The sequence below is a fragment of the Mastigoproctus giganteus genome, chromosome 9 (genome assembly GCF_048544385.1).
Source record: "Mastigoproctus giganteus isolate SK-2022 chromosome 9, ASM4854438v1, whole genome shotgun sequence".
NCBI lineage: Eukaryota > Metazoa > Arthropoda > Arachnida > Uropygi > Thelyphonidae > Mastigoproctus > Mastigoproctus giganteus.
Window position 1 is genome coordinate 148,630,668 of NC_143583.1, and position 27,641 is coordinate 148,658,308.

At 38.1% G+C, this 27,641-nt stretch overlaps 1 protein-coding gene across 9 annotated transcripts in view; it reads right to left on the bottom strand.

The window, feature by feature from the left end:
- Positions 1-27,641, bottom strand: part of Gyf (GIGYF family protein Gyf) — a 915,224-nt gene that overhangs the window by 368,818 nt on the left and 518,765 nt on the right. For 7 of the 9 annotated variants that reach the window (XM_090381591.1, XM_090381592.1, XM_090381586.1 and 4 more), the window contains 2 exons: positions 12,313-12,419; positions 2,349-2,477 (listed from right to left, as the gene is read on the bottom strand). In XM_090381591.1, the coding sequence (XP_090237717.1) occupies positions 2,349-2,477; positions 12,313-12,419 (236 nt within the window). The remainder of the gene's footprint in view (positions 1-2,348; positions 2,478-12,312; positions 12,420-27,641) is intronic. The other 2 variants (XM_090381590.1, XM_090381589.1) reach the window with 2 other exon arrangements.

The following is a 27,641-nucleotide window of genomic DNA, read 5'->3' on the forward strand; positions in this document are numbered from 1 at the left end:
AAGTTTCCTGAACCTTTAGCTAATGAAATCCGTGTGAAGTCTGCTGCAGCGTTGAGTCAGGTGAGGAAGGCATCCCCGAATCTCAGCCTTGGTCAAAAGAGAGCACTAGAAGAATTGAGAAGAGACAAAGGAATAGTTGTTTTACCAGCAGACAAAGGGAGATCAACGGTGGTCCTAAATACAGAGGATTATAATGAGAAGGCATTGGAACTTATGCAAGATAAAAACACTTATAAGGTGATCCAGAGGAACCCATTGGTGGGTCTGGAACGGCGAGTCAATAAATTGGTACAATCCTGGTTGAACACGGAGAAGATTTCCAAGGAGAGTTACTGGTCATTACACACTACAGGTAGTCAACTCCTACGATTCTACGGACTGCCAAAAATTCATAAGGCAGAAGTACCCTTGAGACCTATAGTTTCATTTATAGGGAGTCCTTCCTATGCACTATCAGTGTACTTGGCCAAATTAATTGCACCCATAGTGGGGCAGTCCAAGTATGTTGTTAAAGACAGTAGAGAGTTTGTGAATTTTGTGGGGAATTTGACTATAAATGATGATGAGAGCATGATCTCTTTTGATGTTGTATCTTTATTTACACATATTCCTATTAATCATGCAGTATATTGTGTAAAAATGGCATTGACCAGGGATGCCTCACTTGGTAATAGATCACTTCTCGGTGTGGAAGATATTTGTACCGGGGTAGAATTATGTCTAGCTAGCACTACCATGTTATTTCAAGGAACTATGTATAAGCAGGTTCGCGGTACGGCCATGGGTTCACCCATTAGTGCCACCGTGGCCAACTTGGCCATGGAGGAGTTGGAAAGTAGGGTTTTTAGTGGGTGTTCGTTTCCTATCAGGAATTGGAGAAGATACGTTGATGATACCTTTGCCTTGATCCAGAAGGGGAGGGAGGATGATGCCATTTGCTGGCTTAATAGCTTCTCCCAATTTATGCAATTCACCTCTGAGGTGGAAACGGGCGGTACTCTGTTGTTTTTGGATGTATTGGTCTCTAGGGTGGGTTCTAGGCTTAAGATATCAGTTTTTAAAAAACCCATGTGTAGAGGTCAATACATCCACTATAATTCAGCACAAGCTGGACAATACAAGGATAGTGTAGCAAAAGCTTTATTTGACAGAGTAAGATCACACTGTACCACTTCTGAAGATAAAGAGAAAGAAATTAATCGTGTCACGGCAGAACTTAGAAAGTGCGGATACCCCCAGAGGATCCTGGATAGATATAGTAGAGGAGTGTCCGAGCGTAGGGAGTCATTCGTACCGGTAGCCACCGCATACATCCCCTACTATCCGGGCCTTACTGAGCATCTGGCAAGAATTTTACGGGGTTATAAGACGCGCTGTGTACAGCTTCCCGGGCGGAGGCTGTGCACAGCTGTGTCTCAGGTCAAAGACCGTATACCAAAAGATCTCAGTAGCGGAGTTATTTATAGAATAGAATGCCCGGATTGTGGGGAGTGTTATGTGGGGGAAACAAAACGACGGCTTAGGGATCGTCTGGGGGAACATTTAAATGCCATAGGAACTGCTGATTACAATAAGTCTGCCATGGCCCAACATTTTTTGGGAGAGGCAGCATCAAATCTCCCCGGAGGACGCTATCATTTTGGATTGCGCACACGGATACTGGGAGCGTAAATGGCTCGAGGATTTACGGATTGGCTCATCCAATAAGAATACCATGAACAGAGATAGAGGCATGCGTATTCATCCCATTTTTGAAGCAATTGTATTAAGTTCAGATGAACGATTTTCTTTGCCACACACCCGAGACAGTTCCGCTTCCGGTTCTGACCATGTGCCGATTGAACCACGTGTGGAAGTACCGTGAACCTGCTATTTAAGGAGATGTTGCAGGAAGTCATATTACTGTTGAAGAAGAGAGCTGACGCTCTCGAAAGCTCCAGGTTTTTAGCGTTTTTAATTTTATATTTTAGCTTATTTTATTGTAAATGATCTTTTATTAAAGTTTTTAGTATTCCGCAATATACAAGCATTGTAAATAATTTGTTTTTGATTTTATATTACTATTTTTATATTATTTGTAAAATTTTAGTTACAGTAAAATTTTATTCATGGTCGGTGTATGAGTTTATTTCCTAGATATAGCACAATACATATTACAAGTAGATTATATTACAATTGTTATATGGCTTATGGCTTCTGCATAGAAGGCTCTGCATAGAAGAATAATTCAAATTGAGAATAATAAAATATTAATATACTATTTTTAAAGAAATTATTGTAGAGTTTACAGGAATAATCACACATTTATGAGAGAGAGAGAGAGAGAGAGAGAGAGAGACTAAATTCACCTGTTTCCTCTGCTCTTCCTGTCTCTTTCTTTCTTCTTCTTGCAATTTCCTTTCTTCTTCAGCTTTCTGTCTCTCTAATTCTTCCAATTTTTTCCTTTCCTCATCCTTCTGGCATCCTTCATCATTCTGCTTTTGATAACAACCAAACACATTAAATATTTAACTGATTTACAAAAGTTGCCAGCTGAGTCAAAAGTATTGTAATTATTTAATCCCAAATTTATTCATTTTATTGTAATGTCATCACCCACACACCCGCATGCATGCACAGAGTAGACAACAAAATGGCAATGTGTGTTTAATATCTTCCAATTACAACTTTACTAAATGCCAAACAGTAATGTTATCTATCAACACATTTTCCTTAGAAGATACAGAGGCATGAAAAGCGATCATGCCTGCCATTGAGTTTTTGCACTTGTTATAAATGACACACAAGATTGCCAGATTGGTAATATCTGAGAAAAAAAGACTTCATTTATGGAACTGTACAGTTACAACATCCTTTCTTTCTTTCTGTGGGCTGCTCTACCCCCCCCCCACCACGACCCCTCTTGCACCTGACATGGAAAAGAATTGCACGTTAAATGTTACTTTCAAAATTACTAAGTGAACTCCCATGGTTGTTACTGTAACACACACTAGACATAATTACAGTTGTGAATTACAGGTTCCGAAAAAGTGATAAGTCTTTGCCTTTTTATTATTGTTATTTTATTTTAACCTAATTGTTATTTTATATTGTACTTTATACATAGTCTTATAGTTATTGCTACGCTGATTATTTTTATTTTTAATTTAGATAGATAATGAGTTTTTGTAGATTACTACTTAATATGCGTAAAACCATTATTTCGTTCGAATCTTGCAGCCAGTTTTTGTATAGAGTAGTAGGGAATTCAAATTTTTTAATTCTGGTAACTAGGCAGCTCTAACACATAATTATATAGCATAATATGCATCACTGATAGCGTAGTATTGACAATTAATTGATTAAATTTATTGATTTAATTAATTTAAAATATGTCCGAGACTAGAGCAGCAAAGCAATGGGCACAAAGTGGCAGGAGTGCTGTGACTCGGGGAGAACTGAAGGGGTCAATTCTCCAATGCATCACAGCCTAAAAAAATGTGCAACTTGTGAAATGTTTGCCGAACTCTCTGGAACAGAACGTGATCTAGCCAAGGAGGATCTTTGTGTGTGCCAGGTGCACAGTGTCTAGAAATTAGGCATCAACTCAGTGTTCTACTGGGCATCTATGAGAGCTTGAGGTGTAGGGTAGATGACCTCAAAGAAATTAATATGATGGGGCCCGTCAGGCTCTCAGCTGACCAACTCAACGCCAGAGCTCAGTACTGGGCATCAGGTAACACAGCGGCAATCTCCAAGGCAGAATGCACTGGTCCCAAAAGAACTAGTTATTTTTGGTGACTCTATTGTCAGGGAGACGGGGAATATATTGTGTAAAAAGGATAGATGGAAAAGGACCGGGGTATGCCTGCCAGGGGCAAAAGTTGATGATGTTGTAAAGCATATATCATCTTTTAAGGGCACAAAAGGTGATAATTGTTGTACATGTTGACATTAAGAGTAGGAGACCTGCATATTTACTTAATAAGTACAGGTCAATGTTGCAAAAAAGTCGTGAGTCAGGATTAAATTTGAAAGTGTCTGCAATTCTGCTCAGACACGATAGGAAGGAATACATGATGACGGCCTTGTCAATCAATTCGGCCCTGGGGGGAAATGTGCAAGGCTCAAGTGGTAGAATTTTTTCAGCGTGGTCTGTGCTTGTTAATAGGCACACTTGAATACACTTAACAGAAAGGGTGCAAGAATATTTGCTGATTCTACCGAGGCAGTGTTAAGTGGGTCGGAAAACTTCTAGCTTGGGGGGATTCACAGACTAAAAGATTAAAAGTAGCCGCAGGCAGAGGTGAAGGTGATTCTTGCACAACTTCGATTAGAATAAGTAGCGACTTGGAGCGAGGGGTGCTGAGGGTTTCAGGGACTGATGGCAATCATCATGAAACAGGTGGGTACATGAGAAGTGTTAGGGTAACTATTAATAAGGATAGGTATATGTATACTTGCATGTATACCAACACTAGAAGTATAGTAAATAAATTTGATGAATTTGAAGTGTTGGTCAAGACATCAAATGCAGATATTGTTGGGATATCAAAGACATGGTGTCACACAGACATAAGGAATGCAGAAGTGGAAGTTGGGGAGTACAATGTGTACAGAAAGGATAGACAGGATAGGAAGGGAGGAGGTGTTATGCTGTTAATTAAGAAAAACAAAATCAAAGGAAGTGCATCCAGTTGATATAGATCAACAGGGCACTGATGAGTCAGTTTGGTGTGACATAAGCACTACGAAAGCAAAAATAAGGGCAGGAGTGTGTTATAGGCCTAATGACTCGAACGAGTACAATGAACAATTGTACAGAGAAATAGAATTGGCTAGTAAATCAGAATGTCTTATAATGGGGGATTTTATCTTCCCAGATATTGACTGGAACTTGTGGGTTGGTCTCTCACACACTAGTAAGACTTTTGTGGATTTATTGGATAATTGTTTTCTGCAGCAGCACGTTCATGAGGCAATCAGAGAGGGTAATACTCTTGATCTGGTTATCAGCAGTGATCATTCATGTATTAAGAATTTGCAGATAAAGAAACCAATAGGTGGCAGTGATCACAGTGTACTGATGTGGGATTTACTTAAAGATATAATTACCATCAGGGGTAAAGGAAAGGGTTTTTGCTTCCGTAAAGGTGAGTACAGTGGTCTCAGACAGTTTTTAAATTCTAGACAGTGGAATCAATTGACAATGTTACCAACAGTAAATTCTAAGTGGGAAGCATTCAAGGAATTAATCGTGGATGCTACTTAAAGTTTCATACCTATTAAGAAATATTGTTCGAGGTTTAGGCCTGAATGGTTATCTAATGAACTAATGAGACTCGTAACAGAGAAGAAAAATGCATGGGATGCATATAAATTATCAAGCGATTGAGAAGCCTATGGCAGATATAAGCTAGTCTGTAATCAGATCACAAAGGAGGTTAGGCAGGCGAAGGCAGATTACGAGATCTCTTTGGTAAAAGATGCTATGAAAAACAGTAAGGATTTCTTTACTTATATAAACTCTAAAAGGAAGGGGATGAATCTGATTGGTCTACTTGACATTGATGGTTCGACTGTTGATGATCCTGCTCAGATAGCAAACAAACTGAATGAGTATTTTGCATCTACATTCACACATGAGGAGTTAAGGTTTGAAAATGGCAGGAGGTTATCAAATTTTAGCAGGGTGCGTAATGATTTTGTAATAACTGAGAGCAAAGTGGAGGAGAAATTGTTGAAGTTAAACATAAGAAAGGCACCTGGGATGGATGGGATCTATCCAGTTATATTAAAGGAGGCAGCAAAGCAACTAAGCAAATCCTTAGCCATCATTATGAGAGCATCCTTGGACTCAGGGGAGTTCCCATGGACTGGAGATGTGCAAATGGATCCCTAATTCACAAAGGGGGATCGAAGGGTGACACGAGTAATTACAGACCAGTTAGTTTAACTTCTGTTCCGAGTAAAATAATGGAGTCACTGATTAAAGATCCATTGCAGGATCATCTAGACAAGTCTGCAGCAATAATACAGACACAGCATGGGTTTGTTAAGGGAAAGTCTTGTCTGACAAATTTGATAGGATATTATGATGTGGTTATAAAGGAACTGGATGCAAAAAATAATTTTGATATCATATATTTGAATTTCAGGAAAGCTTTTGAAATTGTTGCGCATGGAAGACTATTCTACAAATTGGAGCAAAATGGTATTAAGGGTAAGTTGCTACAATGGATAAAAGATGGTTGAGTGGGAGAAGACAGAGAGTGGTAATTAATGGATGCCGCTCATCGTGCACTAATGTTATTAGTGGAGTCCCACAGGATTCAGTGTTGGATCCTCTGTTGTTTTGTATATTTATCAATGATATTAATGAAGGTATATCAGGCTTAGTGTCGAAGTTTGCAGATGATACAAAGGTTGGCAGGGTTGTTAATGACAGTAATGGCAGTGTGCTACTGCAACAGGATCTAGATAATTTGGGTAGATGGGCTAAGAAGTGGCAACTGAAGTTTAACCTTGACAAATGCAAAGTACAGTAATACCCCGAAGTTACGCGATAGGTGGGTCCGACGAAAATCGCGTAAGTCGAATTCGCGTAAGTCGGGGTACAACTTTGCATATAAATACATATAAATTTTGCTTAATTGGGACCAAGGACTAACAAAAACACTAGTTTAGAAGAAAAATATTAATAAAATTGCAGTTCTTTATACATATTAATACAAAATATGTATTAAAAAAACAAATGACTTACGTTAAAAAGTTATTTCGATGTCGATGGCTTCATAAAATCTAACAAATTCGTCTGACGACACAGCGCGTTCCTTTTTTTCACGCAGAATTTCTTCGTAGCAAGCTAATAATTTTTTAATCGTTGCTTTGTAGCTATAACGCGTTCTTCGTTGGAGTCTTGTTTCCTAAAATTTTTAAGCCCTTTAACAATTGAGATCTTTTCAATTTTCAACCTGTCAAGTTTGCAATTGTCATGTGCTTTTCGCCGTTGCTTCATTTAGGCCTGTAGCACGTGCAATATCACATGGTCTTTCATTTCGCTCAAAGCGTTTCACAATTTCATATTTTTTCTCTATCGACAGAGGCGGACTGGCCATAAGCCTTACCGGGAAAACCCCGGTGGGCCAGTGTGATTTTGGCCATAAACCATAGTATGAGGCCACTACAAATTTTCCCGGGTAAGAATTTTTGATCCAGTCCGCCTCTGTTTATCCATAATTGCTTTTCTTTTTCTCTCTGAATCTGCAGTGTCTTCACCAGGACGCTTCCTTTTCACACCTTTTAATTTTACTAATTTTTAGGGAATAAAGCACAATTACAAAACGAGGAGCACCCTTGATACGCATAAACAAAGCTGCGCGCATGCAGCAACTGAATAAACAACACCATAAAGGCAGAGATACACTATTAACACCTCACATTTCTAGGGGTTACTACCATAAAACAATAAAAATCCAGTTGCGTTTCTGCAAGTGAAATCTGTTATAAACGGGTAGTAAACTCCATCTAATTGCATTTGCGATTATACCGATAGCTGGAATTGTGTTGGTTTTTACGTTATTATGGTGAAATGTGTTTCCCCTTCACTGATATAAAAAACATAAAAGCAGCAAAGTTGAATTTTGTTCATCTTTCGCTCTCAATCTCCGCCGTCGCACTGTATATCGATAACATATGAAAAACGACCTTGAAGATAGTGGGCGGCAGCGTTGCCAAACGAAAAAATCAAGAACCGCGTAACTCCGAGTTCGCGTAAGTCGGGGTAGCGTAAGTCGGGGTATTACTGTACTGCATATGGGTAGAAGTAACCCCAGAGAAACGTACCAACTGTGTGGTAGTACACTTAAGGTAGTAGAAAATGAAAAAGACCGGGGAGTAATTGTGCAGTCAGATATGAAGTTTTCTGAACTATGCAGACAGGCTGCCAGGGCAGGTCATGGGGTTTTGTCAATGATATGTAGGAATTTTACTAGCAGGGAAAAGGAGGTGATTGTTCCTCTGTATAAGGCAATGGTCAGGCCACGCCTTGAGTACTGTGTACAGGTCTGGAGGCCTCATTTTAGGATTGGTGAGGGGAATGAAAGGATCCTCTTACCAAGACAGGCTTAAATTCTGCAAATCGCAGAGGCTGGAGACTAGGCATCTGCGCAGTGATTTGATTGAGGTGTATAAGGCCTTGAATGGGTTCAGCACGCTGAATTCTGATGGGATTCTTCCACTTGTTCAGATTACGAACCCAAGGGGGCATAAATTCAAATGAAGAAATGACAGGTATAGAATAGATGTGCGAAAATTTGCCTTTAGCCTGCGGGTGATTAATTGCCGGAACAAACTTCCATCTATCGTTGTGGAAGTTGATAGGTTAAATAAATTTAAGGAGGAACTGGAAAGCCATTTGGAGGGAATGGTGTGATTTTTTTTTTTTTTTTTTTTTTGGCTGATGCTGCTGCATAAGCTCATACACTTGCTTTCTTACATCAAATGCCACTACTACTATCTAAACCATTTAATGATTTGCAGGTGACACTGTGGTCATAAGCCATGATCCCAAAGAATTATAGGAAAATCTTTTATGCAGAGTTAGTAAGGATTGTGGGCTAAAGATGAATATGGTTAAAACAAAAGTAATGAAAACAACTACTACTACTATGATGTATAATATTTGTGAGAGAGTGTATTTGTATTACTAGTAGGAAATGGAAAAAAAAAAAAAAAAACCCTTCCAATTTAACCCTATCCACCTCCTCTGATAGTTTGTCTAGCTCTTACTTGAATTTATTTAAGCAATCCACTTCGACAACAGATGGAAGTTTGTTCCAACAAACAACCACCCACTAATTCCTTCCTCAATGCGAATTTATGTTCCCTCAAGTGCATAGTCTCAGCAAGAGGAAGGAATCCATCAGCAGCATTGAGCTTACTCAAATCATTCAAAGCCTTACCTCAATCAGGTCACCTTGCAGGTGACTAGTCACTGGATGTTGCAATTTCTGGGAATGCAATTTCTCTTTCATTTTCCACTACCATGATTCTAATACCACACAGCTGTTACATTACTTTGGGGACACTGCAACCCATATGCAGTACTTTGCATTTGTCAATGTTAAACTTCAGGTGCCATTTCTCAGCTTATCTGTTCAACATTTCTAGATTCTTTTGAAGTAGCATACTGTCACTACTGTCATTACCAAACCTGTTAATGACAGTAGTGACATTAACAGGTTTGTTAACATGTTTGTGTGGGGGGACACAGTTATGCAACAAGAAAACTACCTGCCTTTCTTTCAAAATTGTCTGCAAACTTGGACATAAGCATGACATGCCTTCATCAATACCATTGATAAATATAAAAAACTATGGTCCCAACATCGAACCGTGGAGACTCCACACTGCTCTTTGTGGACATTAGTCCATGAAGAGCAGTCTCTATTGATTGCCACTCAGTCTTCTACCACTCAACTATCCCTATATCCACAGCAGCAACTTGCTCTTAATGCCACACCGTTCCAATTTGCACAGCAGTCTTCCATATGCAACAGTATCAAAAGCTTTCCTGAAATCGAAGTATATGATATCAAAATTATTATTTACATCCAGTTGATTTGTCACCACATCTTAAGTAGCCAATCAAATTAGACAAGATTTCGCTTTAACAAATCAATTTTCTGTCTGAAATATAACTAGTCTTGTTTAGTTCATCCTGCATTATTGCTTTAACCAGTGACTCCAATATTTTCCCTGGAACAGAAGTTAAACTAAGAGGTCTTTAATTACTCATGTTCATCCAAATATCATTCCTAGTTGAAATATTCAAAAAGTAATATTTGAAAACATAACTTTCACTGAATTCTACAAACTTGTAGTAAGTTATGAAATGGAGTAAATTCTTAAGTTATAATTATAAAATATATAATATGTATACATATATATTATATACAAGGGATGGCAATAAAGTTTCCATATTGGAGCAATAAAAACATTGAGGAAAGGAGCTAAAAAATGGTTTTATGTTTATTCACAGTAACCACCACCTGATTGAATGCACTTATTATTCCATTATTAAAGTTTCTGAAGAGTCAAAGATGTCCAAAGAAATGAAGTTCAGTTTAGCTGTTACATTTTTCTTTATATTCTCAACAACCTTAAGCCTCTTTCCTTTGAGGGCAGTTTTTACCTTTGAAAAGAGGAAGAGGTCCGCAGGTGCTAGATTGGGAGAGTAAGGTGATGGTTGATCTGTACAATGCCATATTCATCAGAAATATCTTAATGAGAAGTGCCGAATGTGTGGGGGGACACTGTTATGCAACAAGAAAACTACTTGCCTTTCTTTCAAAATTGTGGTTTCACCCAAGAAAAGCACTTCAATAGTCTTTGTAGCACCTGTTTGTAGAATGCAGCATTGACTTCCTCCTCATTAGGTACAAATTCCTTGAGAACCATACCGTTTGCCAAAAAAAAAAAAAAAAAGACCAGCATAGTTTTCATCCTGGACTTCTGTAAATTAAATTTTTGGGTCTTGGTAATGGTTTTGAAATCCATTGCATACTCTTCTGCTTTGTCTCTGAGTCACACTGACATACCCAACACTCATCTCCAGTGACAATACAGTTGGAAAAAATTTTTTTTGTTTTGACAAGTCTAAAAGTTATAAATATTAGAAATTAATCAGCATTAGCAAAGGCATATGATGAAAGAAAGGAAGCTTATATAGTATCAGCAAAAAAAAAAAAAAAAAAAAAAAAAATCCATTTCACCTATCCATTCCTTCCAATAATTTTTCTAGTTCTTTATTTAAGCTATCAACTTCCAAAATAGCAGATGGTTGTTTGTTCCAGCAGTCAATCACTTGCTGGATAAAAGAAAACTTACATCTATTCAACAACTGTCTTTCCTCAATTTGAATTTATGCCCCTCAGGTGCATAATATGAGCAAGAAGCAGAATCCCATCAGCATTGAGCTTGCTCAAACCATTCAAGGCCTTATACACCTCAATCAGATCACTATGCAGGTGCCTAGTCTCTAGACACTGCAAATTTCAGAACTTAAAGCCTTTCTTGGTAAGAGCACCTCTTTGCTCTTACCAATCTTGCTGCGCCTCTCTATACTCATTCCAGCAGCTCGGAATTCTTCCTGAAATGAGGACTCCAGACCTGTATGCAGTACTCAAGGTATGGCCTGACAATTGCCTCATACAATGGGATAATCACCTCCTTATCCCTGCTAGCAAAATTCCTGTATATCATTGACAAGACCCCATGAGCTTCTCTGGCAGTCTGTTTGGCCTGCTCAAAAAATGTCATATCTGACACCCCCGGGTCTTTTTCATTCTCCACTATCAAGAATGTAGTAGCATACAGCTGGTATGTTATTCTACAGATACTGCCACCCCTAGGCAGTACATTGCATTTGTCAATTTTAAGCCTTATTTGCCACCTCTCAGCCCATCTGCCCAACTTTTCTAGATCCTGTTGCAGTAGCATTCCATAGTTACTTTCATTAACAACCCTGCCAACCTCCCTATTATCTGCAAACTTCTACATTAAGCCTGTTACACATTCTCAATATCTTTGATAAATTTAGAACACAACAATGGTCCCAACACCGAACCTTGGGGGACTCCAATAATAACATTAGTTCACAATGAGCAGTGTCTATTAATTACCACTCTGTCTTCTCCCGCACAACCATCCATTTATCCATAGCAGCACCTTGACCTTAGTGCCATATTGCTCCAATTTGCACAACAGCGTTTTATGTGCAACAATATCAAAAGCTTTCGTGAAATCCAAGTATATGATATCAAAATTATTTTTTGCATCTAGTATCTAATCAAATTGGTTAGACAAGACTTCCCCTTAACAAAAACCATGCGGTGTCTCAATTATAACCACAGTTTTGTCTAGATGATCCTGCAATGCTTCTTAAATTTCTGCTCCAGGAAAAATAACCATTATTTTTCCTGGAGCAGAAGTTAAACTAACAGGTCTGTAATTACTCGTGTCACCCTTTGATCCCCTTTATAAATTGAGGATACATATGCACATCTCCAGTCCATGGGGACGTCACCTGAATCCAAAGATGCTCTGATAATTATGGCTAAGGGTTTGCTTATTTCCTTTGCTGCCTCCTTTAATATAACTGGATAGATCTCATCCACCCCAGGTGCCTTTCTTATGTTTATCTTCAACAATTTCTCCTTGACTTTACTCACAGTAATTACAAAATCATTTCGCTCACTATTAGAATTTGATAAGGAATTTTGTCTCAATATCAAAAAATATTATTTGTATATTTAACTTTAGACCATTAACCTTATTCTCCTTGGTTTCTTGTTCTATATTTACATTATTGGTAGCCTCGATATCCCAGATGCTGGCTCCTGGTGTCTGTGGAGCAGTTACATCAACAGGCCATGTACCTAATTTAGGACAAAAAAAAAAAAAAAAAAAAAAATCAGGTAATCTATTATTACAAAATCACACAAAACAAAAAAAATCACCTAATTATTATAATAAACATAAAAATTACTGCATAAGTACAAAAGTTATAACAGTATCAGAAGTTATTTTCTGAAAAAGTAAACTATTTCTCAAAACCATCACATGGAAGCAAAGCTATGCTTCCATGTGGTAGTTTTCAAGCATATTATTAACCTACACACATGCTTTTCAAATAATGAGTAAATAATGAGTTTAAAAACTTAAAATTAAAAACTTTAAAAAACTCAAACTTTCACAAGGAGTTAGCAGTTATATATCCTGAAAGCTCTCACTGTTTGATATATTAAATTAAATTGACTTTCTTTAACATACCTTTATTAAAATTAGAGAAGATTGGATTACAAGCATCAACCTATTATAAATATATGTTAATTGAAGAGACTGCTGGGAAACCCCAGGATAGTGTTATAATGACTGGTGAAACAAACTAGTGTCAGTTCACCAGCAATGGGTGACAGACAAAGGTTTCACTGAACTTCCAAAGAGATTTTTGGCAGGAGGGAAAGGGGTGGTTATTTAGCAGGTGCTATACAGCACTGGGGATGTACTTATCAAATGTTCAAAGACTAATGTCTCTTGAGTTTTTTCACACTGCAGTTGTTCGGCTCACAACTGTAATTAAAATAAACTCAAGTAGAACTAGACAGGTGTGCAATGTTTATTTTTTTTTCTAGGCAAGAAAAAGAAAAAATTCCTGAATTCTGTTTGGAGTATATCAATGCTTGAATGTTTATTAATCAATTGCAATATTTATTAAATATAATTTAGTTTTTGAATGAAAATAAAAGAAACATTATAACCATAAAATATAGACATGATATTATAAGTCACATCAATTTAAAGTTTATAAAACCATTAGCAGCACAAAAATTTAAAATTACACTTGTCTGAACTTGAAGAGCTCTCCTTTCAGGTATAATCCAAATAAACTATTCAGTTCCAAGCTACTTGAGTAAAACTGTTTGAGTAATCTAGATACTTACCTAGATATAAAAGTTATGGATATCCAGGTAAGTATCTAGATAATAAAACTATGTCTATGTTCTAGGTTAACAGCAATTAACTAACATATAACATGAAATTGATATTTTGGAGCAGCACTGATGAGGTGCTGTTCCAATACTGCTGGGTTAATGAAAGGAAAATGTTAACTGTACAGAAAACATCTGTGAACAGATAACTGTGGCCAAATAAGTAACAGAGCAAGATACTGGATGTTTGGATCAGATTATCAAGTGTAATTGTCACCAAGTGATGCAGCATCTCTTCATTTAATAATCAGAAAGCATACACCGATGAGCCAAAGCATTATGACCACCTACCTAATATGATGCTTGTCCTCCAGTGCAGCCAAAACATCTCATACCTAGCAAGGCATGGATGCTACAAGATTTCTAAATGTGTCTTGTGGTATCTGGTACCAGCACATAACCAGCATATCCTTTAATTCCTTTAAGGTCCGTGGTTGAGATGCTGCAGATCGGAGGTGCTGTTCCAACACAAACCACAGATGTTCGAGGAGATTGATGTCTGGGGAATTTGGAGGCCAGGGCAATACCTGGAAGACTTCCTTACATTCAGCAAACCAGTCTCGAACAATCCAGTCGGTGTGGCATGGCACATTATCCTGCAGAAAGATGGCACTGCCAGAAGGGAAGACGGTTGCCATGATTATTATTCTTATTACAGTAAACCCCCGCTATTCGCGGGGGTTTACTGTAATAAGAATTACGTTCCTGAGAAATGCCACGAATACCGAAAACGCGAATACTGAGTTATGGCTCCCATAGTAATAAAGGGGTTCCATTCCAAAGTACGAAATATATAAGAAAAATTAGTCTAAAATTTTGTCTATGTATGTATTATATGTACCTTGTTAATATGTACATAGTGAAATGCAAGCATATGGCATCGAAATGAAAATAAGAAACAATTTAATATTAAATGTAATATTTATTAGAAATTTCAAACAAATTTTTCAAACTAGTGCCTTTGCTAGCTAAAAAACTAAGCCAGTGCTATCGACAGTTTCGCTAAAGGGTTGATGAAGGAGTTTTGCCTTTTCACGAATGATGAGTGAACTTAACGGAATTTTATTTTGAGTTCGGTCTTCTATCTACAGATTTAAAGTTTTTTCCATTTTTTCTAATTTAACATCACGAGTTAGAGCAAATTTTTGAAGCAATTAGCGCGTTTTCACAGACACTACAACGGATTTTTTCTTCCGATTTCTTGATTGATCGTACTGTTGACGCACTGATTTTATAATGTTTTGCCACTGAGGAGACACTTTCACCATTAGAAATTTTATAAAATAACTCAATTTTATTCGCTAATGTCATCATCTTCTTTGATCTTTTCACATTTCCCTTGTTATTCGTAGCCATATTTTTGTACGGGTTAGAAAGAATAAAGGGCCTCCATAGCCAAGTGGTCAGGAGCGGGAGTGCAGTAGCACACGCTCTTTGAGTAGACCAGGGTTCAAGCCCCTGACTGCTGAATACGGTCGATCTGCCAACCAGCACTGGACCAGCGTGGCAGATTATGATCCATTTCCCTCAGCATGAATTGTTGAGGAGGCTTCCATCCTGCAGTGGGTTGATAATGGCTGCAACCTTTTTTAGAAAGAACTTGTCCACAATAAAGTCACTTTCTTCCGTTAACACACTCGAATAAGTCTGTTTTACACTACAAAACAGTAGATTTATCATTTTTGTAAGCATATCAATTTATAAATTGATAAATTTATTTGATTTTATAAATTAAAAGCAAACGACGAAACATTCCATGACAAGCGCATAACACATACTGAATAAGGATTAGCGAGAAACATCCACGCTCGCGATTTTGTTACCCCTCTCCCCCCACCCACTGAGCACTGTTTTGACCGGGAAAGATAATTTTAGCCACGCCCATATTTTTTTATGGCGGAAAATGTTCACGGCGCTTTAAAATTCACATATTTTTATATTCACATTTTTTCATTTTATATTAAATCAGCGACCGCAAATACGCGAAACCGCGAACAGCGGGGGTTTACTGTATTTGGTTTTTAGGAGCATTAGCAACTAAGGCCATATTGCTCCAGGGATATGCGGTGGTCATTCCCTGACCTTTCCGCATCCTCTGTATTTGGTGGCTCACGGGCTCGAATCCCGGTATAATCAGGAAGCATGTGCTAAGCACCGCTGCTCCTGCCCACCTGGCTATGAAGGTGCCCGGTTGCCATGAAAGGGTGTACCTGGTCAGCAATGATGTTTAGGGTTTTTTTATTTTTTTTTATTTTTGTGTTTTTGTATGGGCGGCTCCTAGAACAAAAGTTCATCTCTGCCTCAATGCTCTGTTCAGTTTTTACAGACTCTGTCAAGGTAAGGCCAGTGTGTATTGTGTAATAAAAAAAAAAAAAAAATTTCATTCCACATAAGAATATCCCTTGTTGGATGAAAATAGATGAAAAGGAAGGCACAAGAGAGAAAGTTTTTCATCCCACACGGGAGAAAGTAATAGGAAAGAAAAACTGTGTTTGTGGACTTATGTTATGTGTGTGTTCTGTAGCGTGATGTTGTGTTTTGGCCACCTGGAAGCAGTGATCACCTGGACGACTTCCTCCAGGTAGTCATCCCTAAGCAAAGACAGCAAGACCTCCCCTACTATCTGCATGCCCTCCTCTCTGGGGAATGAGTTCCCCAGGGAGGAAAAAAAACTTGTATAAGCGTGATGAGGAGGACGTAAAGAGGAGGACTATCCCGACCCATGGAAGTCCTAATACAGGATGGATTGGGAAGAGAAGGAAAGAGTTTTTTTTTTTTTTTTTTTCACACAGGATGGATAGGGAAAGGCTAGCAGGAGAGTGCTATACTTCAGGTCAGGGAACAACATTCCCCACCCAGAGCAGATCACGAGAAGGAGAGAGAGAGAGAGAGAGAGAGAGAAAAAAAAAAAAAAAAAAAAGAACTAATTTATTCCTATGCAAGACGAAAGAAGTAATGAGTCGGCTTTAAGCCAAGCAGTCACTAGTTATTGATTTGCAGAAGCTGCTAGGATGATCCTCCTTCTATGCTTGAATACCTCTGCCGCAAAGTACTGTAGCGCACCTAAGTTCTTTTGGGATTGCACCAGTTCTACTTGGTCAGGAGAAAATCGAAAATTGATGCCTGGAGTTGTATATGGTCCTCGTAGATAGTACATTTAAAGAGCAGATATTCACAACTCTCGACAGACCCACAGAAACAGATATCGGTATTTAGTAGACTTAGTTGGAGTTTCTGGTTCAGGGATCCATGTCCAGTGACCAGAAAGACTTCCATGCTGATTGAGAACCACTTGTTGACTGCTTTGCTGGTTGGGAATGTGAAATCCGGTATAATTTTTCTCGCAACAAGACCTTTTGTGGTCATGTCCCATCTTGTCTGCCAGAAATTGATTAGCTCGTTATAGCAACGAGCTCTTTCCTGTTTGGTATCACTGTCCAGGTTGAGTTCAATATCCAGTATTTCAGTCGGGATTCTTTTCTTCAGGTGGTAGGCAAGCCCTCTATAGATGGGGAAGAGATCCAGGGGGATGTTTCCAGATATTACTTGCAATGCTGCAGTTCAGTTGACACTGTTCTACAAGCATGATGGGTAGCAAGAATAATGCTTCTCTGGATGGAGTTAAGCTTCTGCTTGATTTTGCAATTGGTCGCTCAGTGAAACCACGCACTGCAGCATACGTGGTGATAGGTAGGAAAACAGCGTTATAATATAACTGTAAGGTAAGCTTAGAGAGACCCCAGTCGCTTCTGGAGATTCTGACAATTGAGGCAGAGAATTTTCTGATTTTGAGATATAAATGTTGCAAGTGTAGTAAGAATAGCTAGCGATCAATAATGACCCCAAGGACCAGGGTCCTTGGGGTCATTACACCAGAGGGAGCCATATTCCATCTATCTTGACCTGAGGGGACCACCAAAGATCCAGTTTAGTTTTAAAGATTATCAGATTTGTCTTGTTAGCCTTAGCCCAGTTGGTAAGGTTAGTTAGAACTATGTTAGCACAATCTTTTATGTTAGCAGTTTCTTCCAGAGCAAGTCTTCAGTGTCCGGAGACAACAATGGTAAGGTCATTAGCAAGTGCAATGACCGTGCATTCAAATGATCTGCTCAGCCAATCTTGTAAAACTACGTTCCAGATCAGGGGTCATAGGACAGATCCTTGGGGGAGCCCCGAAAGACTGGTCTGGTGATGAGCCAATGCTTTGTTTTGACCATAACTGACCTTTCAGAAAAGTAGTTTCTGGTCAGCCAGTAGAGTTGTGAGGAGCAGTTGGCTGATCGGAGACATTCCAGTGCACTTTTCCACAAAACTTTGTCAAATGCCCCCTCAAAGTCAACACAAACAGCAAGCTCATACTTTGACTTAGATGTTTCTAGATGAAGAACCAAGGTCGAAGAGGGCATATTCGCAGGAGCGACAAGGCATAAAACCATATTGTGCTGGGAAAATAAGATCCTGTGATTGGAATAAGTTGACAATCCTCGGAGCCATGAGGCGTTCCAGGATTTTGCCTAGGTCTGCCAAAAGTGCAATTGGCCTAAGGGATCTTGGCTGCATTGGTGGCTTGTTTGGTTTAGGTATAAGTCGAAGGAGCACCTCCTTCCAGTACTTCAGAAATTTTGACTCCAGGAGGCATTTGTTAAACAAGAGTAGCAGTACGTTGGGTTTTAATTTATAGTATCGTTGTATAAACATATACTTAATCAAATCGGGGCCTGGACATTTCTTTGGGTTAATTTTCTTCATAGCTGTGTCAAGTTCTTGTGGGGTAAAAGGGTTAGCACTGTTGGATGCTATATAGTTAGCATTGTTTCTTCTGATTGTTGTGTGTTCTGGAATATCTGCTGATACATCATCTAGGGGAAAGAGCTTATCTAGTATCTTGTTGACTGAGTCTTCCCAGTTGATGGTTTCCCTCATAGCAGTGGCAACTGATCCGTAGATTTCTGGGACAAAGGTTTTGTCCCTCGTGATTTTGTACAGGAGGCCCCATGGATTAGTATTACCTGAGTTTCTGACAAATCGTGGTAGACGTCAGAGTGCCCAGCACATGGATGACTGGACCCAGGGTATCAAAGCAGAACATTGCCCAAAGCATGACACCGCCGCCACCGGCTTGTTTTCGTCCCACGGTGCATCCTAGCACCATCACTTCCCCAGGTAAATGACACACAAGTACCCAGCCATCCACATGGTGCAACAGGAAATGTGATTCATTGGACCAGACTACCTTCTTCCAATCACTCAAGGTCCAGTTTTAATGTTCACGTGCCCATTGTAGGTGCTGTTGCCTTGGAACTGTGGTTAGCATGGGCAATCGGAGCGGCCTGCAGCTACATAGCCCCATTTTCAGCAGGGTTCGATGTACTGTGTGTTGTGACACATTACTCCCATCACTAGCATTTCAATTACCGGCAAGTTGCACCATAGTCACCCTTCTGTTGCCACGTCCATCCAGTAGAGCCTTTGCTCACCTCGAGCATCAATGAGCTGTGGTTGTCTAAAGCACCTCGCGGCGGTTTGTGGATTTTCCCTCCGCTACCTTTCCCATCTGAAGAACAAGAGTAACACTGATTAATGGAATTCAGTTTCAGGTGTTTTTTATACCGTGTCCCAACCTGCACATGTGGCATAGTTCACGTGAAGTTGCTTTGATTTGCATAACAACTTGCTGGTCAATGTTTTGGATCATTGGTGTATGCAGAAGGAAAGTCATGTGGTCCAATAAATCCCAAGTTATGCTCCATATAAGAAAGAAACCACACTAGGTATTGTAACTATATTCTTGTAAAATGAGAATTCACACTGCTAGATGGAAGGGGCACATTACATTGCTGAGTTAAAAAATTATGAATGCAGTAAAGCATGCATTAAGCACCAGCTCAAAGGATTACCAAAAATATGGTGCATAAAATAGCTTTGTGTTTAACCTCATCAGATGCCAGTGGGTGGGGGACAAGCATCAATGTTTTTTACCTTCTGTAATTACCCGTGTAATTACAATTCCTCCTAAGAGCACAAGATTAACGCTTAAATTATGAGATTTGATAGGTCTCAATTTCTATTACACTTAATGACTAAAGACTAAATGAAGCAGGCTCTGTACTCAATTATCTGACAATACTGCTCTGACAATGACATTTCAAACTTAATTTTATAGTTCATTATCAAGTCAAGAAAATTAAAATTAAATTAACAGTTTGAGAATTATAAGCATTGTACTGTTTCTGTAACTAGTTGCTTATACTGTTGATTTGATAAACTGGCAACTGGATCACTTTTTTTGGGGTTGCTAAATAGATTTTATTACTTAAAAATTATTATTTTTTTTGTCATATTTTTGTTTAAAATTAGTAGTATAGCTATTATTTGTATATTCATCTGATAAATTTAGTGAATTTGATCTTTATTTGGCCTTCTAAATTGCTTTAAAAAAAAAAAAAAAATTCAAGCCAAATTCTGCTAAGATTATTATTGTATTGATATGAGCACTATTCTATGTAATTCTGTGGGGGATAATATTAAAATGTGTTTTATTAAGCCCATAAACTCAGGGGCAGGCTGTACCAAGGGTGCACTGCACCTGAGTGCCAATGTTCAAGGGTTTCCTGAAAACCTGAAACTTACATACACACATGAAAAAATTTTAAGGGGGGTATCAAATTTCAATTGGCACCTGGGCACCACACACCCTACGAACACCCCTGCATAAAATATAAATGTATAGCAACACAAACTATGATTTAATGTATGATAGAGCATTATCATGATAATGAAAGCAACTACAATGGTCATAAGCAGCTTTTCAATTCTATCAGTGGAAAAAACTAAGTGTTACCAACTGCAAATTCTAGACAGTAAGCATTCAAGGAAGCAATCATAGAAGCCATCTATGGCTTCTATGATTGATAAAGACACTGAAGATCTGTAGATCTTCAGTGTCTTCATCAGCCAGCTATGAGACATGGAGTTGAAGTCCGTGTGGTAGTCAATGGAGGCTGTATACAGGTTGTGGTGGTTCTTGTAGGCTTACTCCATAACTTGTTTCAATTGTCAACTGCTCTTTGCATCCTTTGCTCATCTGCTTACATCCCATTTGCAGTTTGGCCATGATGGCCAAGCAACAAAAGGGATGGTCTGGCTCTCCAAGTGGCCTGATATCTTCTTAGTTATCAACTGGTCAGGATTTTCTGTTGTGGATCATCTTGATATTGCATATTTAAAACTTGAGTGGTACAGTGAACTATTCTTGAATAGCAATAGTAATTCATGTTATTATTTAGATGATTGGCTCACTACAAACTAGTTTTTGCGTAGCTGTAAATTTTGTCCTATAATTATGTACTATGGAGGCAGCCATTGCTTCTCCGCCGTGGTAGTAAACAAAGGCCTTTGTTTGCCATTGTTGATCATGTGACCACCACGACTGTCTCTGATTGGTGACCAGCCTTGATGCAGTAAGCCACTTTATTACTAACTCTAACCTCAAATAACAATTGGATACAATATTGTTGTGATCTGACTGATGGCATCATAAATATAATAAATGACTGCATAATTATAGCATAAATGCCTTAAATGTTATATAATTGGATTGAGCTGTATTATTGTCTATTGAAGATATTTTAAGAGTTGTCTAACTTATATATAATTATTGTGCATCTCAATAACTTTTGTAACTGTCTGACAACATTGCTTATCTTCCATGCCAGGGGATTTGACCGTTGCTCCGGAACTGGCGGAGGCTGGACTGGCAGATTTCCAGGAACCTTCTATCAATACTGTTGATATTTTAGGGCAACATTTTCACCCGCTTGCACTGGTCCAAGAAAGGACAAAAGTAACTGATAATGATCAGAATAATGAGACAGTCCATTTAGATGACTCTGCTGTTCTTGGTTACGTTTTTGCTCTGCAGAATAATTTATTTGACTTTCTTAAGAATGGGACTAAGGTTACCCCTTCCATGATTGCCAAGGTATGGAATTCCATGGAATGCAGGTTATTTGAACTAACCATTGAGAATGGAAAGCTAAAAACTGAAACTGCATGTAAAACATTGCCTGCTCAAATTTCAGCAGCTAGCTATGCTGGTGTAGCTGCTTATGGTGTAGGCAAACAGGTTAATGTGAGTGCAAGCCCCTCCAGGACACAAACCAGACACGCGGTATTAGTGCATGCTGATAACAAAAGTGAACTCAAAACAAGTGACAAGATAAAACAAATGGTGACAAAGGAGTTTAAATCAGAATTGAAGAGAATTCAAATAAAATCAATAAAAAAGGTTAGATATAGAGGTATTGTAATTGAGGCTGCCTCTAATAATGATCTTGAGAAACTAAAAAAGTGTAATAAGTTTAAGGATCACAATTTAAATGTGGATCTTCCTAAGAAATTGAATCCCACTCTTATAATATATGACATTAATAAACACACTGATAAAATGTGTCAAGGTTAGATTTAAAATTAAGTCTAAAATTAAGAATAACTCTCACTGGGTCATTGAAACCCTGCCAACATTAAGAAAATTCTATTAAATACTGGTAACTGTGTATATATTGGATGGGCATCACATGGAGTAAAGGATTTTATTATAGAATCACGATGCTTTAAATGCCTCGGTTATGGACACTCTGCACGTAATTGCCATCAATCTGAATATACTTGGGCACTGTGGCAATCAGGGGCACCAGATTGAATCTTGAGCCTTGTCCTGACAAGGCTTCTCCTGCAACTTGTCCCAACTGTAAAATATGCAAGAAGAAAGCAGATCATTCCTACTGTGACAACGGCTGTCCTGAGTATATTCGCACACAAGAGGTGACCAAGTCTCATACTAATTACATTTAACAACAGTGAAATTATAGTAATCTTATAATACCGTGATAAATCTGACTAAAAAAGGAATAGCAAATACTTAAAACACGGTACTCACCTTGTATAAATCTGCAATAAATTTACTGGTAGATGGTGGCTAAATTTAGGTTGGAAGAAGCATTAAAAAGATTTTAAAATGAGTGCAAGGAAGTAGAAGTGCAGATCTCCAATCCTTGGTTGTCATAAAAAGGTTGAAGGACGCGAATGAAAAAATAAAAGAAATGAAAAAATAGAGAAGACCGGTGGTGCCAATAGTCGTTACAAAGGACTTTTGTTGAATAAACCATCATCAGTTGGCCAATGGAAGAGAAGTGAGCGGGTGTTGTATTTAAAGTTTATCTATGCTCTCGTGATGCTCTTTTTGACACGTGGGAACTTTAGCCACAAGAGGTTCCAAGCTGGTGAGAGGTTGAAGGGAAGTTTAGCATTAATAATGTTGAGATCGGAATGGTGTCGGTACCATTCAGTGGTGAGGGCTTCATATTGAAGAATTCTGTAGTTTGATCTAAGTTTAATAATAGTGATGGCAGAGTCAACAAGAGGGGTGTGGTTGTGGGTTTTAGCATGGGTTGTTAACTTGGTGCAGGATTGACTTGTCCTGAAACTGTTGAAGTGGTAGTATGCGCAGGTATTGGAAGTTGTGGAGGAACCGAATTTGGTGGTAGTGCTGCCGATGTAACAGGTGTCGCAGTTTGGTTGGCATTTTATGAGATATACAGGCATACCTCGGTTAACGTTACCTCTGATAACGAAGCTTCGATATAACGAAGTCGGCAATTTCAAGCCCCATTTAACATAAAAAAAATATATTCCAGTTCAATCACCTGAAATCTAAACAAACTGAAGAAATTACGGAAACTTTTGGGGCTTCTCGTGGTTGGTTCGAGAAATTTAAAAAACGGGCCAGGATTCATAGTGTAAAATTAACAGGAGATGCTGCAAATAAGTTTCCAGAAAAACTAAAGGAAATCATTGAACGTCAAAATTTTCCAAATTTGGTGTTCAATGTTGACGAAAGCGGTTTGTTCTGGAAACGGCTACCAACAAAAAGCTTCATTTCTATTGAAGAAAAATCAGCTGCTGGGTTCAAAGCAGCCAAAGACCGTTTAACGTTACTCTTTGGATCAAATGCCTCTGGCGATTATAAATTAAAATTGTTATTAGTTTACCATTCAGAAAATCCGAGGGCGTTAAAAGGTAACATAAAAATGAATTTACCTGTAATATGGGAAGCAAATAGAAAAGCGTGGGTTACCAAGGAGTTATTTACTGATTGGTTTGTTAACCACTTTTGTCCTGAAGTAAAACGGTATTGTCAAAAAAACAACTTTGAAGAAAAAGCTCTTTTGTTGTTGCTCTGGGACATCCTACTGATCTTAACACGTTGGACACATGCATTCCTGTCAAAGTTGTGTTTCTTCCAGCAAACACAACTTCCCTGATTCAACCATTGGATCAGGGAGTAATAGCATCATTTAAAGCTTATTATCCACGTCGAATTTTAAGCAATTTAACTGAACTAGAGGATAAAGAAGAAATGACAGTTAAAAATTTTTGGAAAAACTACACCATTAAAAACGCAATTGAAAACATTGATAGTTCTTGGAAAGAAGTCACTAAGAAATGCTTAAATGGAGTTTGCCGCAAAATATGGCCAGAAGTTGTACTAGAAGAAGAAAATAACATCCAAGAAATTAGAAATGAAGTTATCCAGATGGCTCAATCAATAGGTTTCGAAAATGTCGATGAAGAGGATGTTAGAAATTTATTGAATGCAGAAGATGATGGTTTTTCAGTGGAAGATTTAGAAAACCTTGTTAGCAACGAAGACAAAGATAATGAAGACGAGGTTAAAGAAGTTCCTGCCGAAAAAGTGTTAACAACCAAAGATTTAAAAAGGTGCTTAAATGACATTGAAAACGTTTTAAATTTTTTTAGTGAAAATGATCCTGATTTAGGAAGAAGTGTTATTGTTAAGCGATCAGTGTTAAATGCGATAACTCCGTATAGGCAATTGTTAAATGAAAGAGAAAAAGAGCATAAACAACAACTTTAGACTCGTATTTTAAAATGTGATTTCACTTTGTATGTAAGTTGACTGTTTATTTAATAAAACTTTTCTTTGTTCGAAAAAAAAGCTTTCCATTTTCTTTACGTAGGAACGTATCCCTATTCTGGCCATAGTATTTTTACCCCTGAAAACGAAGTTTCGCTTAACGAAGTAATTTCGTGGAACGCATCCTATTCGTTATTCGAGGTATGCCTGTATTATGTTATTGAGATCATTGATGGAATATTTGTGTGTATCTTTGTAAAAATTAAATAGCGAACCTAGTTTATTGTAAGTAGAGAAGGTGAGGGAGATGTCGGTATCTTTGAATGTACGTCGGAATTGTGCTGCGAGTTCACTATGGTAAGGGAGAACTATGCGAGTATTTGTCTTGTTACTGTGTCTGGTGGGGTTATTAATACTGTTTTTAATGGTGGATATTGTGTGTTGGATGAGTTGAGTGGGGGTAGCTCCTGGCTATGAATTTATCAGTAAGGTATTGAAGTTCATTGTGTAGATTGTTTTGAGAAGAGATGAATTTGATAGCATTGTAGATTTGGTTGTGTAGGACAGCTTTTTTGGTACTAAGGGAATGATGTGAAATGTAGATATTTACCGGTGTGTGTGTTTTTTCTGAAAATCTTGGTATTTAAATTTGTGTCTGTTGTATAAATAGTGAGATTAAGAAAATTAATCTGGTTGTCCGCTGTGATTTCGAGGGTAAGGTTTAGCCTGTCATGTATTGTATTGAATTTTAAAAAAAAAGATTGTCTATGGTTGTTCTGTTGCCTATTATTAGGATATCATTGGCGTAGTGTATGTATAATTTAATTTCAGAAGGGAAAGGTTGTAAAATTTGGTTTTCAATAGTGGCGAGATAAATTTCAGAAAGGGGGGCAGAAATGCCTAATCCCATTGGTAAACTGAATGTTTGTCGATAAATTTTATTATTAAATCTAAAATATCTAGCATCTAGTAAAAGAAGGGTAAGTTCAAGGATGTGGTCAACTAAAAGAGGTACGTTTCGTTAAAGTGTCATCAGCTGTTAGAAGTACGCGTAATGCTTGTAGGGTGAAAGGAATATGCACATTAGTGTATAGGGATATGATCAAAAGAAGCTAATACGTCTTCATCAGATATGGTGGTGTTGCTGATTTTTTGGAATGCTTGGTTTGAATTATTAATTTTGAATGTAGAGAATCGAGTGAGTGGGGATATGTGGATAAATTAGCAAAAGCTGATCTACTAAAAGAAAAAATAGGTCTTAGTGGGTGGCCAGATTTGTGTAACTTGGTTATTCCGAACATGTAGGGCAGAATGTTGTTGCGAATACCTATCTGTTGTAAAGAAAAGAGGTTGATTTCTTTGTTCTGTCTGAGTTTTCTGAGAATTGTGTCAAGTTTATTTTTAAGTTTTGTAATGTTGTGGTTGCTGTCATTGTATATGTATCTTGGTCGGCTAAAATTAATTCCATTTTTTGTACAACCTTTTTATGACAACCAAGGATTGGAGATCTGCACTTCTACTTCCTTGCGCTCATTTTAAAATCTGTTTAAAATATTTTTACCCCTCTCTGCCTTAGTTCTTTTTAACGGTTCTTCCAACCTAAATTTAGCCACCATCTACCAATAAATTTATTGCAGATTTATACAAGGTGAGTACCGTTTTTTAAGCATTTGCTATTCATTTTTTAATTACATTTAATCGCAATATAAATCATAACATTAGCGAAACAAAGTTTTGCAATTAAACTGTCAAAGGTCGATCGCAGTCTCTAATGACTTAACTAGAATAATCTCTGACCATGATATCCAAATCTTACCTCTTCAGGAAGGTATATTCATATAAAGGAGTTGTAAAGGGATTACCATTATCATCAAAAATCGTACAGTCTAATACTGAAACTACTGGAAGTGGCAGGGACGCTGTGGCCAGGGTTTGGACAGCACTGGTTATAGTTGATCCAGGCATGATTGTCACAAACATAAACTTGTCCTCCACACATTCTGCCTGTGCCTGTCTGGAGGGTACGTTTGGGCAGGTGTATTTTGTTTCATTGTATTTTAAATGCTCTCAACAACGGCAACAGATCGAGCCTTACCTAAATTACGTAGAGGATATTCTCCACAGATTGTCGGGTAGAAGAGTTATGTGTATAGATGCAAATGCTGCATCTACATTATGGAACAGTCACTTTACAGATCAAAAAGGCGAGTTATTACAGAAGTTAATCCTAACTAAGAACTTACATCTTTGGAACACTCTAGGACACCCCTACTTTTGTTTCAGCATCTGGTCAATTCTTCATAGATATCACGGTGTCCAACTCTACATTTGGACAAAACATAAGAAACTGGAAATTAGAACTACATGGTCAGCAAGTGATCATAACCCTAAAATGTTTGAAGTTATGGATTCAGGCTGTACGGCAAGAAGGAACTCATACGATTTCCAAGGTACAGGACTCAGGGTCCAAACTAGGAAACTTTTGAGAACAGGCTGTGTGTAGAAGTCATGGCTGATAACATCGAGAGAATTGGGCAACTGCAGGCAATGGAGCAGGTGGAAGCTGTAAATGACCTAATAAGGTTGATCTGTGATGCCTCTCTTACAAAGAAAAAGAGAAAACAGAATCATGTGCCCTGGTGGTCTTCATCATCATCAGCCATTTTCAATCCACTGCAGGATGAAGGCCTCTCCAGCAACTTTCCAGTTCCTTCTGTTTTGAGCACTGGCCATCCATTTACTACCCAAAAACTCATGAATTTCATCTATCCATCTCCGACTTTTTGTCTTCCAGGTTTTCTTCTAGCTTCTGTTGGATACCATTCTGTTATTTTCTTAGTCCATCTGTCATCATGTCTTCGAGCTATGTGTCCTGCCCAAGACCATTTTAGTTTTTTAGTTTTGATAAGAATGTCCTTTACTTGAGTTTGCTGCCTAATCCATGTGTTTCTCTTCTTATCTCACAGTCTGATTCCCAATATAATTCGTTCCATTCTTCGCTGTGTAGTTCTCAGCTTCTCTTCCATTCTTTTGGTGAGTGCCCAAGTTTCGCTTCCATAAGTCATGGTGGGGAGGATACATTGATTCATTATTTTACGTTTCAGACAAACTGGGATATTGTTCTTCAGTATGTGACTATATTTCCTGAATGCTATCCATCCAAAATTTATTCT